The 20,341-nt window shown below is 34.0% G+C and overlaps 1 protein-coding gene across 2 annotated transcripts in view; it reads right to left on the bottom strand.

The window, feature by feature from the left end:
• The window catches only part of LOC106879436 (proto-oncogene tyrosine-protein kinase receptor Ret), a 400,307-nt gene that overhangs the window by 57,222 nt on the left and 322,744 nt on the right, over positions 1-20,341 (bottom strand). For both annotated transcript variants that reach the window (XM_089347491.1, XM_014928991.3), the window contains exon 15: positions 1,988-2,199. In XM_089347491.1, coding sequence (XP_089203617.1) covers positions 1,988-2,199 — 212 coding nt within the window. The remainder of the gene's footprint in view (positions 1-1,987; positions 2,200-20,341) is intronic.

The following is a 20,341-nucleotide window of genomic DNA, read 5'->3' as shown; positions in this document are numbered from 1 at the left end:
CAGAGCTTAATGACCACCTCGAGAACCCTGTTTACACAAAAACTGTTCGCCGGGAGCTGCACAATTATTTTAATGACCTAATTATTTTAATATGTACTTACTTCCGAATCGGTATGCAGATTGATTGAATGTACATATTCCTCAATAAGATAGCATTAGTTGTTGTTCTTGTTAGTCTTGATTTTGCTTAGCACCGATCAGCAGTGATCGAAAAGGCACACAGGGAAAGGAATTCGAATTGCAAACTTAGTGTACATTAATAAATTAGAGACTTTATTTAAAGTTGTCTCTAATTTATGTAGCAGGTACTTCGAAACTGGCTGGTTTTCTACCCCCTATTATAATGCCTTCTATTTCTCGGAGCTGCTTGGTTTTGTACTTCTTCCATTTATGCACATGCCATCCACTCGTTTCTCCATTTCTTGTCACCCTGCCTGTATCCACCCGCAGGCTCCATGCTACCCCTATGCTCAGTTCTTTCTCTCCAGATCAGCTATTTTCCCGTACCTCTTCGTTGTCCCTGTCTTTCCTGCTAATGTTGAATCGCAACAGTTTAAACGTAACATTAACAGCATCAATTTCACCAGTCACAGATGGCCTCCGACGATCAGATTCAACATGAGGGACATAATAGAGGTTTCCTTGTCTCTATTAGGGGATGTTTAATTACATGAGTTCAGCAATGCAGTGTAACACTTCATGCATTTAGCTGGTGCCTTTACTGGTTTCATTCAATGGGTTGTACCCATGCAAGGAATTATCCTTGACGAAATGGTTTTCTTTTATTTTTTTATTTGTTTCAGTCATCTTGGCTGCGGCCATGCTGGAGCACCGCCTTTAGTCGAAGAAATAGACCCCTTATTTTTTGTAAGCCTAGTACTTATTCTATCGGACTCTTTTGCTGAACCGCTAAGTTACGGGGACGTAAACACACCAACATCGGTTGTCAAGCGATGGTGTGGGGAGACAAACACAGACGCACAAACACACACACACACACACACACACACACACACACACACACACACACACACATATATATATATATATATATATACGACGGGCTTCTTTCAGTTTCCCTCTACCAAACCCACTCACAAGGCTTTGGTCGGCCTGATGCTATAGTAGAAGGCACTTGCACAAGGTGCCACGCAGTGGGACTGAACCCAGAACCATGTGGTTGTTAAGCAAGCTACTTACCACACAGCTACTTCTATCAAATTTTGGAAAATATTTGCTTAAGTTTTGATAGTTCATGCCCTTTTTGATGATGTACTGGTAGTATTTAACTTCAATTCATGTCTAAACGAGACGTAACATGTAGCTAAATGATATAACGATTACGCATGATCTACAGATTCATTCTTTTAGATATAGCATGTCCGTGCCATGAAGAGGTCCATACAGAAAATTCCTATATGTAGTAGTTAATGAAATGTCAGATAGTATGACAGTCGGATTTATTGTATTTGTCACACTGTTCAGTCTTTTTCTTTACGTTGTTGATTATTATTGCGACCATATCAGAATAAATTGATATTCTTTAATCTATCCTTAATATAACTTATGCGTATAAATAAGACAGTGAGGATTCTTAGTTACTTTATAAAGTCCTGTGTAATGTTTTACTGAGACTCTGCATTTTATCATCTTGTTGCAACTTAAAGGGAAAAAAAGACATGAAATGACATTTTAAACTTAACCTTGACATATGATAGATAATTGTGTCGATCTCGTTAACTAGACAGAATAATATAGTAGATAAAGTAATAGATTTGTCTTAGTGTATTAGTCTATCAAGTTCGGGGACAACTATTACTTTCTCTCTCATAATTAATAAGCTATTTACCACAAATATGTTCGTGGAACATACATCCTCCTTTGCAACATTTAATACTGTGCATAAAGAAGAGAAAAGTGATAAAAATTATCTTTAGACGGGAAGCCTTAGTATATTGGATAGAATGTTTTTTAGTAAAGTGCTTACCTTCATATCGTCTAGATATTCCATGCCCTTGGCTATTTGCCACGAAAAAGAAAGTAAATCTCTGATTGTAATCGATACGGTTAATCCAGGTGGTGATTCGTCACCTGTATTGTTCGGATCGTCCCCTATTTGAGCTCCATCAGGTCGATGGTTTCGTAGGTAATTTACCAGAGTGCCGTTTTCACAAAATTCCATCACCAACAAAAATGGATCTGAAGAAGATAAACATGATTACGAAAAAGTTACATTTTAATTTTTAAAAACCCTGAGAGCTCACATTAATATCATTATAATGTTGATGATATCAGTGAGAAGAACAAAACCACAGATGGCTTCACTTGTTGTTGTGGTAGCAGTATATAAAGGATGGAGGGTAGGCTAGGGCATAATCACATAATTTAGATTCATTATGACTCATATTCTCACTTGATAAAATGCAGGAGAATTTGAAAATAATACTGCTAGCAACAGGAAAATTCATCACTTACGTAATGTCCGTACTCTTTTCAACCTTACACTGCACTACTTCAAGAAGCCTGTTTACTGTAGAATGTGTTCAGTTTTGAGACCTTTTTTTTTTTTAATTGACAGTGAATAGGATTAATTTTAATTAGGGTTATTTATTTCACTGACAGTAACCTTATAGGATATATTCGACGAACATAATATTGACAGTTTCAATAATATCAAATATATATTGACTATTGTGTTATGAGAAAACTAGTGTTCACATGTAACCAACTGCGCTACACACAGTTAGGCCGCAAAATTACAGATTTGAGTACAACAGTGAAAATGCTGCTCCTGTATGACCACAGTAAATCAAATATTCAGACCATTATCATTCAAATGTTCCTTCTGTTTGACTATACGCCCGATATCCGAAAATATACACCACCTAGAAGTATTTACAGCTGTATTGTTAGGTGATAAAATGTTAATGCTTAATTAATATGCTTATACTTAACTTTGCATATTCCTAGAGGAAATTTGTTCTTAGAATATCAGACAGTGCAGAAATGTACTCAAAGAATTGAAGAATCGAACGTTTAATCATAAATAGATATTTATTCCATTAGCAAAAAAACAAAATAAACAAAAAAAAACGAAAAATAAAAAAAAAAACAAATGCCATTTATCAAAGCAATAAACTTGAAATAACATATCATTGAGAACTATTGATGACAGAAATCACGAAGCTGATGTTAACTGTAAGGAAACTTGTTGCGGTAGCAATGGCAGTAGGACTAGAAAAGAGATGGGGTTGGGGTTGGGTGGGGAGTTAAATGAATATGCTCTATGAAATACCTAGAGGCTTAGATTAAATAATTTGGTTCGTTGTCAGAAAAATATGTCTATTTAAAATGGACAACATGAATATTGTATAGACGACTTGGTACAAAATAAGAAGACAGGTAGAAAAACTTTATGTAAATGTGAGTCAGTGTGTTACGGGATGAAAATAAAAACAATCCATGTCGAATTAACGCATAAGTAAATATATCAACCAAGTAATAATTAAAAGAAATTGATAACATGTCCTGAAAACAATAATCTTCTGTGAATAAGTACGCATGCATGTGAAGTGCGCGTGTGTCTGTGTGTTAGGCAGGCTGTTGAGAATTTATATAACCAGTAGGCTTCGACTGGAACAGTTGTGTGATATACATACATACAGATATATGTATACATATATGTATGTATGTGTGCGTGTGTGTTTGTGTGCATGTGTGTGTGTATGTACAATATATGTCTATATCAATACCCCTCCATCTGTTTATCTCCCTTTTTCTATGTACGTTAGCATACACACACATACACACACACGCACACACAGACACACAAACACACGTACACATATACGGTAACATGACAGAGGGAAAGTATCTCAGAGGATTCTGCTTATTAAATCCAAATAAAGTGAGTTTTAAACATATGATAGTGTGTGTTGAGAGCAAGTTCGATTAGTTGATATAATTTTTTCGGTCAGTAGATAAAAATTCCCTCTGGCGTCTTTAAATTCGAAAAACAACAGCAAAAGAGATAACAACAGTTAGATCAATTAATTGACGTTTTCGAAAAATCCTCTCTATTTTCAAAGAATTAAATACTAAAGTTAACAGACAAAAATCATCAAATCTCAAAATTTTACTTCAGACCAATAACGATTGCACATGACGCTTTCTATCCTGTTAGTATAATTCTGAGATGAGACAAAATGAGACAGGATGCCCCCGACATCACAGCAAATTATTATATTTTTATTTTCAGGTCAATCCTTTTCTACATATTATATAGTATAATATTTTGGCCAGTACATCATGCATCGAGCTAATCTTGCTGATATTACGTGGATGACAACTCCGGCGATTATTTTAATTTTAAATGCCTGCGCCAATTGTCGCATATGCGACAATTGGCGCAGGCATTTTAAATTAAAATAATCGCCGGAGTTGTCATCCACGTAATATCAGCAAGATACTACATTACCTCGGTGCATGATGTATGTGTGTGTGTGTGTGTGTGTGTGTGTGTGTGTGTATGTATATGTATATATATATATATATATATATATATATATATATATATATATATATATATATATATATATATATATATACACTCACATATATATATTTATATATACATATATATATATATATATGTGTGTACACTTAAATATATACATATATATATACTTATACACACACACACACACATATATATATATATATATACATACATATTTTGTCATAGAACGCTAAAGCAAGCGCGGGATCGACTTTTACGTGCTCACATAAATGATTATTCGAACTCCTTCATCCAAAGCTGGTGCTTCCGTTGTTGAAAGTCGACTATAAGTTCGATAGATGAACTGCATAGAAACGATGGGCTACTTTCGCTCCAAAATACCAAACCTTTGTCTTGATAGATACAGAAAATAAAACCGTCACATATTCTTTAAAGAAATTAGGTTTTTCTCTAACAGTAGGCACTAACTCCGAGAAAGTGAATTTCCTCGAAGCTACTTTGAATCTAGAAAATACAACATACAATATACATGAAGTAACAACAAATCTTAGATATGTCAATGCTTCTTCTAACCCCTAGGGGATATTATCAAGAACCTAGTGAAGAATATCTCATGGAGACTGTCTGCATTATCGGCAAACGCAAAACATATTCAATTATGCTACTCACATCTACAACGGAGCGCTCGGGAGAAGTGTTTCCAAAAGAAAAATTCATGTATGCCACATAAACTCAACATCAAAGAAACAAACCACATTGAAAAAGAAAAATGATCTGGCTCAATCAACACTTTAGTCAACAAGTAGGTATTCCTGCAGTTAAAGCATTATGTAACCTATCGCATAAAAATTACGACAAACGTACTAATAGCGAAGAAAACATTAAATTATTTCACCGACACCTTTCAGCAAATAATGGCAAGCAATTAAAAACTTTCTGCACAAAATACTGACCAACCTACATGAAAATGTCACTACTGCTGTTTAAATAAAAGATTGGCAGTACTTAGAGGATTATGAGGGACGGATTTGGTGTGTGCAGCAGATGAAGCCAAACGATGAAGCACGAGTCCTACAATCCAATGTCATTCATAGCCTAGACACACAATGTCCATTAGAGGAATTTGTGTCTCGAGACAGTTTGCGCAGGGAAAGATTTTCCACGTTTGACAGTACACGAACGGGATCTTTGCCGTTATCGTCACTGCAGGTCGAAACATTTAAAAACATTTTAATGTATCATATAGAAGTAATTTTTGACGCTGAATCCGAATCTGTAATTCATTTATGCCAGAAAAATTTTGAAAAATGTTACAGATGTTCAAAGTTTGATAACTTTCAGAAGTTTCAGCCAATCAGAAAACGACGCGTTCGCTACTCCTTCCATCATTTGTCACAGTAACGAAAAAGTGGAGGGAGGGGGCACTGGCATGTCAAAACATTAAACTAGCTACGGTAAACAATGAAAAACATTAAAAGGTTCGCGAGCAAATTAAATATTTAAAAGCTACGTGCAAACCAACAGGAGTTGCTAGAAATAACAGTCAAAACTTTGCTTAAAACAGACATCTATTTGTTAAAAGACTCAAGAACGAAAGTTTGCTATACACTCTAGGATTTTATAAAATAAATTATCTTTCTCATCTCTCCTTCTCCACATAAATGAAGGATAAGAGTCCACCATAGAACAGTATGTCTCACACCGGCGCTTTAAAGATGCTTTAAAGACGCCCTGGTACTCTCAGTTTGTTGAGTGTGAGTCCCATCTTTTGAGTTTATAACTTCAATGCTATGGTTCACAGTTTTATGTTTGAAATCGTAGCCCACGATTTCTGAGATATGATTATAAGCTCGCCACAGGTCACTGAAGATACTGGTTCCTGGAAGAACTGAGTGTCGTATTCAGGCCTTGTTTACACTACTTATGCGCATGCACAGCATCTTTGGTTACTAAAGAAACAAAGTTATTCACAATCAGCTATGCTAATAGAACTTCACTGTGATGTGTAAAATACTCGCTTCTGATTCGCTGAAATGCCCAAATTTTGCAAATTTTAAAGGCTAATAATATTAATTATGAATTTATAGGAATAATGATTTTTATTTTCATAATTAGTATACAAAACTAAATCCATATACCAAATTTGAAAACAATGGAACAACGTTGTAGACAGTGATGATAACCACAAGACCCCACGAACGTGTTAAATATATCGTAACACAATTATATTTTAACCATAGTTGCTTCGTGAAACTTTAATTAATACAAACACAAGGACTCACTGACCTAGTCACACTCACACACAAACGCACACTCACACAAACACAAACCTCCCCATATATATATATATATATATATGTGTGTATATATGTATGTATGTATGTATGTATGTATTTGTTGTTTTTACTACTTTTATTTATATCTATAATATTATTATTAATAATTATTTACATAAGTAAGTATTTCTCAGTTACTGTTCATATAATCTAATTTAATTTTACGGATATCCAATTAATTGGTTAGCATATTTTTGCTCTATAATATATTTATTATTAGCTATATTAAATTAACCTTTAGTTTTTACATAATCTAGTTTTATTTAATATTAATTATTATGCAATTATTTCTTCCTATTACACATATGTTTAGTCTGATGAGCACACCATATTACTCTTTCACGCCTGTTAATTACTTTAAGTTTAGATGTAATAATCTGGTTGAAGTGCATATTGGCACCCGCTTCGATTATATATCCCCATCAACTAGAAGTTTTGAGTATTTTGGAATTATATATATATATATATATATATATATATATATATATATATATAGAGAGAGAGAGAGAGAGAGAGAGTCTAGTTTCCAAAACACTCAAAACTTTTGATGAGTATATATAATCGAAGCGGGTGCCAATATGCACTTCAACCAGATTATTACATCTAAACTTAAACTAATTAACAGGCGTGAAAGAGTAATGTGGTGTGCTCATCAGACTAAACATATGCATAATAGGTACAAATAATTGCATAATAATTAATATTAATAAAATTAGAGTATAGGGTTGGTTATAAAAGTAAAAACTAAAGGTTAATTTAATATAGCTAATAATAAATATATTATAGAGCTAACCAGTGGATCTAGTTTTTTTTCATTCGTAAAAAATCTGAAAATTGGATATCCGTAAAATTAAATTAGATTATATGAACAGTAATTGAGAAATACCTACTTATGAAAAATTATTATTAATAATAATACAGATATAAATAATAGTAAAAACAACAATTATAGGGGTGATCGGAACTAGTGACTGCAACATTACAAACATTGAATACAGTAAATTGATCTTAAGAGTTCAAAAGTGATTAACAGTAGTATGACCAACGTTTATGGTAGTTAATTCCTCCCTTTGACCTGTAGGGTCAAAAGGTTAGTTTGAGTTACTTTTAGAACGACACCACCATGTGGTTGAATAAACAAAAAATTAAAAAAACAGAATTTTTTCGGTTGGAATTATTTTCCATCTCGAAGAAATCAAAATAGCGATCAAAATGCTCTGATGAAGCTCTTGGTGGATTTTAGCATCATAATGCACTAAAAGATATATAAGATGCACCTTGATCGCTGCGGAAACGTTACGTGGGCGAAAATGGAAGAACTTAAATGACTGCATAATAACATAATAAAAAAAAATTGGATATTCTTTATTCTCTGTTTTCCTTAAACTGATATATATATATATATATATATATATATATATATATATATATATATATATATATATATATATATATATATATATATATATATGTATATATATATATATATATATATATATATATATATATATATATATATATATATATATATATATATATGCATATATCTATACATATATGTACATACCTACATCTATATGTATACATACATGCATATATGGGTACAGGACATCACAAAAAAACGTTAAACACAATGAGAAATGAAAACATACAGACGAAGACAGAAAACGAACTTTTTTTCCAACAACGATAAAACGAAATATATATATATATATATATATATATATATATATATATATATATATATATATATATATATATATATATATATATATATAAATAAGGGCAAAAGAAAAATTTCTATGCCAATATGCTGAGAAATAGAATTTAAACCGTTAGTCAGCACATAAAATATACATCACTATAAATAAACATGGGTGCCTGTAAGTATTTCATTTATTTCTTATCATATTATCTGCTGATGAGTGGAAAAATCCGTTGGATTAATCCCGAAATCGTTCGATACAGAGATAATGAATTAAAAAAAAAATTCTCTTAGTTTGCTTTCCTCAAGTCAACACGATGAGTATTTATAGTGATATATATTGTATGTGGTGATTGACGATGTAAAGTCTATTTCTCAGCATATTGGCATAGAAATTTCGTTTGCCCTTATTTATAATTGTTTATAATTTTCACCTTAAAAGGTATTTTTATATGCTGGCCACTTGATGAAAATTAAAAAATAGATTTATCCTATATTAGAAGTGTATATATATATATATATATATATATATATATATACACACACACAAGGTGCAATAGTTGAGTTGTCGCCATTTTATATTTTTAATTTCGCGTATGCGCGGGGTTCGGTTTTGATTTTGTTGACCATATAGTATAGTAGGGTCAGTTGAGCAAAGTCTATGAGAAGAAGGGCACCATGACGCAATTCACTCTGCCAGAGATTTGGAAATGACAAACTGTACTGGTGGGCATTCGCGCTGGAAGCTCCAATAGAACATCTCAGAATGTTTGAATGTCAATCTGAGGACAGTGCAGAGAATTCGGAAAGAGTTGGATGAGTCTAATGGTGATTCCGAAGGTACGGCAGCACGGAAAACTCACTTTGGTCGTTCTGATAAGAAAAGAACTGAATTTGTTGCTGAGATCCAGTCCACGATTGACAATGATCTCTCCAAGTCAACCAGGTCCATCGCCAGGGATATGGGAGTGTCTGAGTTTCTTATCAGACAGGTAGTGCATGGAGATATTCGGTATTTCTCACACAAGATGAGAAAGGACCAATTTTTATTCCAAGCCACCAAGGATTAGCAGAAAGACCATGCTACGAAGCTTTTGAATAAACCTAAGAATTTCCTCCAACCGAACCTTCTTTGGATTTTCTCAGAGGAGAAAAATTTCTGCCGGGATCAGATGGTGAACGCACAGAACAACCATTGGCTTGTCGTGTTCAAAATCAAACATCCATTCAACATCATGGTGTTTGGAGTGATCACTAGTGATAGCGACGTTATGCCTCCATTCATCTCCCCACACGGCCTCAGATTAAATACGGAGGTGTACATCAAGTGCATGGAGGAGGTAGTGCTGCCCTGGATCAAGGGGGTGGTTGCTGGAAGACCCTCATGTCAGGCATCAAGACTCTGCACCGTGCCACACAAGAAGGAGAACTTAGTCATGGCTGTTAGACAATTTCTGCGACCACATCATCCCTAACATGTGGCCACCTAACTCCCCAGACTGCAACCTCCTTGATTATTATGGGTGGGGCGCAGTTGAGCGAGAAACCAACAAAACTCCTTGTAACACCAAAGATGAACTCAAGGCAAGGATTATAGCAGCATTCACCAACTTAAACAAAGAGACCCTCCAGAAGAGTTGCAGGAGATTCCAAAGTTTTCTGGAGGTCGTGGTTGAAGCCAATGGCGATTTTATTGAATAAATTTACCCTTTAGCATTTCAAGATATTTCTATGTAATTTTGGTAAATATATCTATTAAATGAGATGTCAGTGTTGTTTTCACTTTTGCGTAACTTAGATGACAATTTATTCACCACAGCCTATATATAGATATGTGTGTACACACGCACACGTGTATATGTGTTTGTGTATTTTTATATCTATCTATCCCTCTATCTATTTATTTATTTATCTATACCACACACACACACATAGACGCACGCACCACATACATAATACTTCCGAGGATCAAATATTGTCAAAAATGAATTTTAGGCTGCGAATATATAGCAAGATATTGTATAATCTGTGCCTTCACCATGTAAACTGTTATGATATATTCTAACTCCTTCTGCTATGTATACAGCTTGTTAAACGATTGAAAATGCTTGCTATCAACAACGTCTCCAACATATTTTGACCGAAAATCTATTTCAACCAATGTGGCTTAACTTTCAGATAAATTAAAGCAGAAGAGGATATTAGATCCAATACTAATAACGATTTCACATAGGCACTTTCTGCTCTGTACTAATATCATACAACCGGATTGAAAGATTAAAATCTTTAAAATCCCTTAGATGTTTGTAATTAACATTACTCATAAAGTTATGTTAATCAAAAACCGTGACTGGTTTTAATACAGCAACTGTTGATTGATATACGGGGTGAATTCCAGAAGTTTTGAAACTCTTTTAAACAGAGGAGACATGACAGTCCTACATTATTGTAATTTTAGTATATCGTTACTTTAAATCTAATGAGCTGATTTGCCAACCTTTTTTTTTTCTTATTCCAGATTGAAGGAGACAGCTGTAACAGTACTTGTCACAACTGATTAGTTGGCAGAATGTAATCGGGACGTGAAGACAATTTAGAAGTTCGCCATGCAATAAATTTTTACATTAAACTGCTCCAGACTGCTAAATGAGCATCAAAACCGTCCCTCCACCTCCTCACATAGGAGACAGAACTGTACAACTAGCATTCTCACTGATGCTGCTTGGCGATTTTCGACTGTTGGAGATACAGTTTTGTCTTTTTAAAAACATTACGTCTACAAGGAATATTATCCCTGGAAATCTACCGCAACCAATTTACCTTTAGCGATGTATCGGCTTTAAGTATGAAAAACAGATGGTTCTTCCAATCTAAAGCTGCCTCTGTTGATGAATACCGCCAATTAATCCCCTCCATTTTCTTGTTGGTATATGTATGTATATATATATATATATATATATATATAGATAGATAGATAGATAGATAGATGTACACACACATATACATATATACATACCTATACATATATAGAATTATACATATATACATATACGCGCGCGCAAATACACATATGCACATATCTGAGCTAATACAATTGAACATTTAACATTTTATCGAACTGGAGAATAGGTTCATATATACAAGTAGCAACTAACGAATTTTTTCCTCTTGATCCTAAAACTGCGTGGTGAAAAAAATATAAATTTTACTTTGTTTTAGAATAAGGTGTTTCGGAAGATTTATTGGAGTAAGAGTATGAAACTCAATAGGCGTAACAACGACAAAGAAGTAAATGAATACTGCTAACGTGCAGGTGTAAAATCAAGAAACAACTTCAGAAATGACACAAAGAGGGTGCAATGTGGTTGTAGTGTGTGCCGGTGAGCCAGACGTCCTTCCTTGCTTGTAGTCTAATATGTTTATGTGTGTAGCAGCTGCATTCTCCCAGATGCCTTGTATAAATAAAACAGTTATTCAGAACTTAAGTAGTTTATCTCCCTAAGGAGAAATGTTAGTTTTTGAGATGCAGTTGCAGCTATGTTATGGATGCATGAGAGATAACCAAAGTTTGTGTTAACCTTAGTTGTGAACGGTTCATGAGTAAACAAACACACTTGTAACACATAATTGCTAGACGAGATTATCATTTACTCATTTGGATATGTTTGCAAGTGTTGCATGTCAGATATATGTTGTCTAGTTAGATTATATGTAACAGATGTGGAAGAAATATAAAGCGGGGGAGAAAATAGTATAATCTGCACAGAGATTTATCTGAAGTGATAGCGGGCTTGATAGTAGCAATATTGGAGGTGATACAACTGACGTGATAGAATATGAATAGGAGAGATTCATCTCAACTTGTACTATGGTGAAGTGGTCAGACAGGAAACATCCGATTGAAGAAGGGATAATACCAAAGCCATAATATTTCCAGTTGCTCTTAGACTGGTGAGGCCACTTTAGTTGATGCTTGTAAGGAAATATTCGGCAGAGACAGAATTCCATAGTTCAATAGATTTATACAGGAAGGACTGACAATAGTGTTTAATGTGGAATTTCTCAGATAAGAAATATTTAAAATGTTTAAGAATAGACGAATTGGAAATAAGAGGGCTTGGGTGAAGGTTTGACTCAGCTTATTTTTGAGCGGAATATAAACTATTGCCAGAGCATTTCTGAATGCGATTGTAGTCTGTTGGCAAGCTAAGTTTTGCAAGTTTCATTACTTTATATATAGAGATTTAAATTTGTTTTATTGTGTTTATAGGAAAGTACTTATGTTTATAGGAAAGTAATTGTCTTTATAGGAAAGTAACCAGGTTAAGAATTTGCTTGTTTAGTAGTATCAGTCCGTCCACTTTAGGATATTTACCAAAAGGCCCTTGTGCTCTTGTAAAAGGCAGACGCTCGTCAAAGTTTTTGTACTCTTCTTATATTGTCCGAGATCGAAAACGAAAACGCTACACACAATTTATGACGACGAGATGAAGATACAATTAACTCATTTCCTCATTCCTTGCGTATTCGTCAACTGTATATATATGTATATATATATATATATGTAAATATATGTATATACATATATATATATGTATATATATATTTGTATATATATATGCATATATATGTATATATATGCATATATATCTATATATATGTATATATATGTATATATATAGGTATATATATGCATATATGTATATGTATATGTATATATATAGGTATATATATGCATATATGTATATGTATACATATATATATATATACATGTATACACAAATACATATACATCTGTATATGCTTATATAGGCATCTACGTGCATATATCTCTCTACAACTATGTATATTATGAATGCATGCACATATACACATGTATACACACCAATGGAGCTGTACATATGAGTGTATATAATATATATATATAGAGAGAGAGAGACACACACACACACACACACACTCAAATATACCTACCTTCACACACACAGAGGCTCATATACACCGATATATAATGAAGTACAATTGCGAATTATTTAAATATCATTTCAAATGACGTAAGCAACACAATATCCTCCTTTGAGAGACTTAAAAGGAACATGACATAGTCAGAAACTATATATACTGAACATTTGACCCCCACACTTCAACAAGTTTAATGGCTGAATGCCAACTCATTGGTTGTCAAAACAATATAAAGTTTAATCCCTGGATAACGTTAAACCATAAATATGCCTTGTTTTGTTTTGATTTATTTTTATTGATGAATATATATACTTTGTTGATATTTTGTTAGGTCTTGGCTATTTATGTGATGCATCACCAAGATAAATATATAGTTCTGTGAGAATTGACAAGAATAAATACTTGTATATTTAATCTCATTTCTATTGTGAATGTACAGATTTTCAACTTCCCAAACTGGTTACAATGGTTATATTGCCAATACCATATTCTTTAGTTTTGTTTTTCTATATAATGTCAGTAATGTTGGCAGTGGCTGCAGAAATTATCATCGATAAAAGCAACTGTAGATAAAATATTTTCTGTTTTTTTATTTTTATTTTAAATGTTTTTTGAGACAGAATAGTACACTTTACAAGTAAGTAGCATGTAACGTGTTGTTCTTTAGCACCAAGTTATTTCTAACTCATCAGAGTTATGATAAAGGCCGACTAAGTATATTTCGTTAGGTTTAAATAGGATCACATAATCTAATGTGTTTAAGAAAGTAGAGAGTAGAGTGTGACTTGAATGAGATTTGGTTACTATTTGTGACAGGCTGAGCCTCTATGTAGAAGCTACCTCGTTGATTTGCAGTTTGTTAATAAGTATGCATGCACCTGAATGTGTGTTTGTGTGTGTGCATGTGTGAGCATGCATGCGTGCGCACGTGTGTGTGTGTGATTTTATTAAACATATAGTACCTACTGAATATTACTGACAAATGAAATATATCAATACGATATATGAAAAGGTTTCTGCATTAAGCATTCATTGCTTGTTTTTTTCTTTTAAAAATATACGCTTAATATTTTCGTTACAACATGCATTTGAAACTTAGGATTAATCACTTCACACATCAACCACTAATGATTTTAAGTTGTAGGGTTAACTGAAGATATTTATGTGCAGTCAGTTAATTTGCATGAAATAGCACCTAACTTTTATTTATTATCTTAAAAACCAAAAAGAGCACATTGAATAATGTAGTGTTAGATGAAACTTTTTTGATAACAATATGTAGCAATTTTGGCTGCCCTACATTGCTGAAAGTAATAGTGTGTCAAGGATATACGAATTATATCCTATCAGCATCATATATGATGCTGCTGTTGGTATCTGTTAGCGGGATTCTCTTCAAAGAAATTGCATATGAATTTTGTTGTAGATTAATATAAAGAAATAAAATGTCACATAATTCTAACTAATCTTTAAATACATTATCATAAAATGAATGATAAAGAAAACCTTTGAACACGGTTATACTTAATCACTTCACTCTTAGCCTATACACCATTGTTGCCTCACAAAAAAATATATAAATAAAAAGGGAATAACATTACATTGATTGAAATCGGATATCGAAAATATGGAAAGTCTTGTACACAAACTGCAGCGATAAGACAAACGTCCGAATGATCTACAATATTCCAGAAATGAATCTCTTTCATAACTCTGTTAATCACTCTTGGAGGTGTCTGGAATATATTTGGCCCTCGCTATTCTTCTTTAGATTATAATTTCTAATGTTGCTCTAACATTACACTTATTTCGTTTCTCAATTAAATGGAATTAACGTTTCTTTAGATTTTCTTTGAAGTTTACCCGTGGCCTGACGTTCAACGTTATTCGAAATAGTCCGGTTTCAAACGAAGTTTCGTTTCTGTATCTTTTGATATTTAAAATTTCTTGAAGAAAACGAGTAAAAATTAGGATCTTCAAAAAGGAAATATAATCTATTGGCAGCAAATATATACGTTACACAACTATGCAACTATTCATATACAAAACCACAGTGATATATAAATGCATATATACACAGCAAATACGCTTATATATTTTTACTGAGTTAATACTGTTATTAAAACGTTATACATACTACCATCTAAACCAACCATGTAACTCATCTCCCCATTTAATGTCAGCGTTTACTCTGGAACTCTATCTAACAGATTTTGAGAAAGCCAGTTTGATGGATTGTACTTATAATTCTGAAGTCCAGTCTAGCCCCAGATTATATCGTGTGGAAAACGTTCAGGATGTACGTATTTGTGGAATATTCTGCCACCTATTTATTGAGCAGATAGTTCACTAGAGCTCCATTTAGTTTATTTAAAAAATATTTTTGGTCCCCGGCCAGCTTTGTTCTAGTTGGCCTTAAGGTTAGAGATATTACAGGTTTTTGTTTTTTTCATTCATAGTGAATTTAGGACTATATCACATGCAATATATAATTTCTTTCTTAAGTTGGTAGTATATCATTTGACAGTGATTTGGCTGTTAACTCAAGCAAGTCCAATGGTCACAAACAAGCTCTGGTGCCGTGACTGATATTACATTTTAATCACTGCTGATAATTTCATTACAAGTATTGCTATTGTGAACGTTGTAACTAATGTTGTTATTGCTTTTAAAGACGCTGGAGGCTAGCCAAGAAGTGTCGGATCCTAATTATTACCACAGATATTCAAATATTATGCAATAAAATATATTTTACACTGAATGATAAAGAAATGTCTTTCGACGATAACCGCGTTAATATCGACTGTAATAACACCACTGATGCTGGTGTTGTTGTTGCTGCTGCTGCTGTTGTTTTTGTTGCTGTTGTTGTTGTTGTTGTTGTTGGTGGTGGTGGTGGTGGTGGCGGCGGCGGCGGCGGTGTAGATGATGGTGAAGGTAATAGTGATGAGGATGACGACGACGATGAAGTTTTTAGCAACAACAACTGAGATGTAATATTTATTACTATACATCTTTACCTAGCAAACTGGAAGCTCAGTCTGAATCTTGAATGATGATTTCAGTTACTTTTGTTTACAATGCAAGGATATATTAACACTTCAATGTAAAAGATTTAACTTTTCACTTTCTCCATCTTTAAAATATATTTTCTCATTAAAAACGTAAAACTTTTACTCTACTACTACTACTACTACTACTGAAGTTACCACAAAAAGGTTCGTAAAACGACAATAACTAGAAAAACGATGACATGGATATTGATGATGATAACGACTACAACGACAACGATGATGGCGATGACGACTACGATGACAATCATGATGATGATGATGATGATGATGATGATGATGATGATGATGATCAGGGCAGAAGGAGGATGGTGAAATGATAATGTTGGTATTATATAGCCTATAATTAAGGATATACTTTAGTTACATGTCGTGTAAATAGGATATGTACTGAAGACACGGTTGTTTGGCTTTATATTTGGTTACGTCTTTCTGGTATTATGCTTGCATTTCATTGCTGCTGGCATGGAATGCTTTGCATTAGTGTGTATATGTGAATAATACTGTAAGCGTATGTTTGTAGGTCTTAAATTTGTAGCCCACAATTGTGAGAGGTCCTATGTGTACGTGATTGTTTGTACGTGAGAGTGTGTTGTGCGTGTGGCTGTGTATATACATGTGTGTGTTTGTGTATGTATATATATATATGTGTGTGTGTGTGTGTGTGAATATATAAGTATGTGTTTCATTTTTAGAACTATGCAAATTGCTTCTTTATGTCTGCCTAAGTATAATTGCGCATTGAGGCGTTGTTGCAAATTTATTTTGCGTGAGACTTTGTGCATGCATATTCATTCTGTATTTATACACTTCATGCATTCACACATGCGTACAAATCGTACAGTCACAACATAGAATTAAATACACACATACACATAAACACGCGCACACACACACATATATATAACTGTGTGTGCATGCATATACATACAATCATACATACTTCCATGCATACATAATGGATACAAACCTACATAAGTACATAGGGACAAATGTATCGTATAGTTATGCCTGTACGTTTCTATATGTGTATATGCTTGCGCTCAATGATTGTATTCTAGTAGTATGATATATTCACCGTGAGAGTACATAGTGTATGTGTGTGTATATATATATATATATATATATATATATATATATATATATATATATATATGTATGTATAAGCAATGTTAATTCTCTAAATGAAGTATTAACAGTAACTGCACGATAAAGTGTAGTATATTGCCACTTAAGTGTGGCTGACCCCTAGGGGTGGATGTTACTGTTGCTTTTAGCCCCAGGAGGACATCTCCTCCAGCTGGCTTATCGACTACTACACTTTATCGTGCAGTTACTGTTAATACTTCATTTAGAGAATTAACATTGCTTGTTTTCACCTTTTCGATATCAGTGAAGAATTTCACTGGAAAAGTAGATATAAGATTGCCAAGATTTTGTCTCTCTCACCAAGGATCAGTGGCTATCGAACGCCGACGAAGGGAAATAACCCTGAAACCCGGGTCCGTTCGTGCTACAGATCAAGGTGAGAGGGATAACTTCCCTTGGCAAACAGGACACAGTAGTGTGTCGATAAGCCAGCTGGAGGAGATGTCCTCCTGGGGCTAAAAGCAACAGTAACATCCACCCCTAGGGGTCAGCCACACTTAAGTGGCAATATACTACACTTTATATATATATATATATATATATATATATATATATATATATATATATATATATATATATATATATATATATATATATATATATATATGTGTGTGTGTGTGTATGTATATATATATATATATATATAAAAATTTAAGGTACTCAGAAACCTGGATGTTTGTACATTTACAGATTTTTATTAACGTCACATATGAAGCGCTTTTCACCTAGTCGTGTAGGTTTTTCAAATTGTTGCAGGGCCCTAAGCGCCAACACAGCAACTAAGCCACTTCATAGATATACTCCTCAAACCTTTATGCCCACTGATACCAAGCTACATAAGGGATGACATAGACTTCCTCACACACATTCCAAATACGGTTCCAGAAAACACCATACTTGCAAGCTTCGATGTCACGAACTTATACATAAACATACCACACACCCTTGGTCTGGAAGCGATAAAATACTGGGTAGAGAAATATAGGGAACTCATAGATAAACGTTTCAAAACAGACTTTATCACCAAAGCCACCCAATTAATACTTGAAGAGAATACATTCTCATTTAACAACAAACCATACCGACAGATAAAGGGCACGGCGATGGGTACGAAATTCGCACCTTCATATGCCAACCTAGTGATGGGTTTCCTTGAGAACAAGCTATACGATGAAATAGGGAACTCCTTCGAACACAACTTCAGAGAAGACGTCAAGAAAAAGTGGAAACGCTACCTCGATGACTGTTTCATCTTTTGGAACATATCAGAAGAAGATCTACGAACATTCCACAACATCCTCAACACACTGCACCCATCTATCCACTTCACAATAGATACCAACTACAACAAACTCCCCTTCCTAGACATCAACATCAAAATACACAACTCCATCGTTACAACAGACATCCACTACAAAAAAACCGACACACACCAATATTTAAATTTCTACTCCTGCCACCCATCCCACATAAAGAGAAACATTCCATGTTGTATGACAAGACGTATATGCAGCATAGTGACCGACTCACAGACACGCCACACAAGACTAGAGGAACTTAAAAACTTCCTACTAGAACAAAAATACCCACTCACCTTAATAGAAAACGGAATCGAAAGAGCAACAAAACTAGACATTACACAACTTAGAACACCAAAAAAAAAACAAAGAAAACATCATCCCTTTCATTAACACACACAACCCTACAATCACCAACATGTTTCACATTATACACTCAAACCTACCAATAATCCAACAAAGCCCCAAAATGGAAAACCTACTAAACAAACATTGCATAAAAAACAGTAAACGCCAAGAAAAAAACTTTAAAAAACACCTTACAAGAGCGAAATTCTCAGCAGAGAATAAAACCGAATTCTACGTAAAAGAGTGTGGAGATGGTAGATGTGGAACCTGCAGCAACCCCATCTACAAATATATAGAGGGGTTTCTTGCCGTTTTTTTAGGGGCTGTTGTTCCAAAGTTGAAGATCCTAGATGGGTTGTGATCTGCATGTTTCAGCCATTCAGTTTTGGTGAGAATTTTGCTATGAAGTATTTCTCCATATTTTTCCTGAAGGAGGTATCATCCCTTCTATAAATGCTCAAGGAATGATACCTCCTTCAGGAAAAATATGGAGAAATACTTCATAGCAAAATTCTCACCAAAACTGAATGGCTGAAACATGCAGATCACAACCCATCTAGGATCTTCAACTTTGGAACAACAGCCCCTAAAAAAACGGCAAGAAACCCAGATAGTGGGACATTTTTGTACCAACAAGAATTGAACCCAGTTACCTAGGTTCTCATATTTCTCTTCTAACTTAATTTGAACTAACCAGCTGTATAGATATCATCACAATTCCTTCCTTCCGTTTTACACCCCTTTCAGACACACGCGCACGCACACACACACACACACACACACACACACGCACACGCACTCTCTCTACCACTTGACAATGATACCAAAGAATACCAAGAATTTGTCACAGCAGGAACTGGCCAACTGTAAACTGTAAACAGAATCTTCTTCTTCCGTCTCCTTCCCACTGACATACCTTTCAAATACACAGGCACACACACACGCACACAGAC

The sequence above is a fragment of the Octopus bimaculoides genome, chromosome 2, assembly GCF_046866305.1.
Source record: "Octopus bimaculoides isolate indiv1 chromosome 2, ASM4686630v1, whole genome shotgun sequence".
Lineage (NCBI taxonomy): Eukaryota > Metazoa > Mollusca > Cephalopoda > Octopoda > Octopodidae > Octopus > Octopus bimaculoides.
The sequence above is the reverse complement of the archived record's forward strand: the minus strand, read 5'-3'. Positions and strand labels throughout refer to the sequence as shown.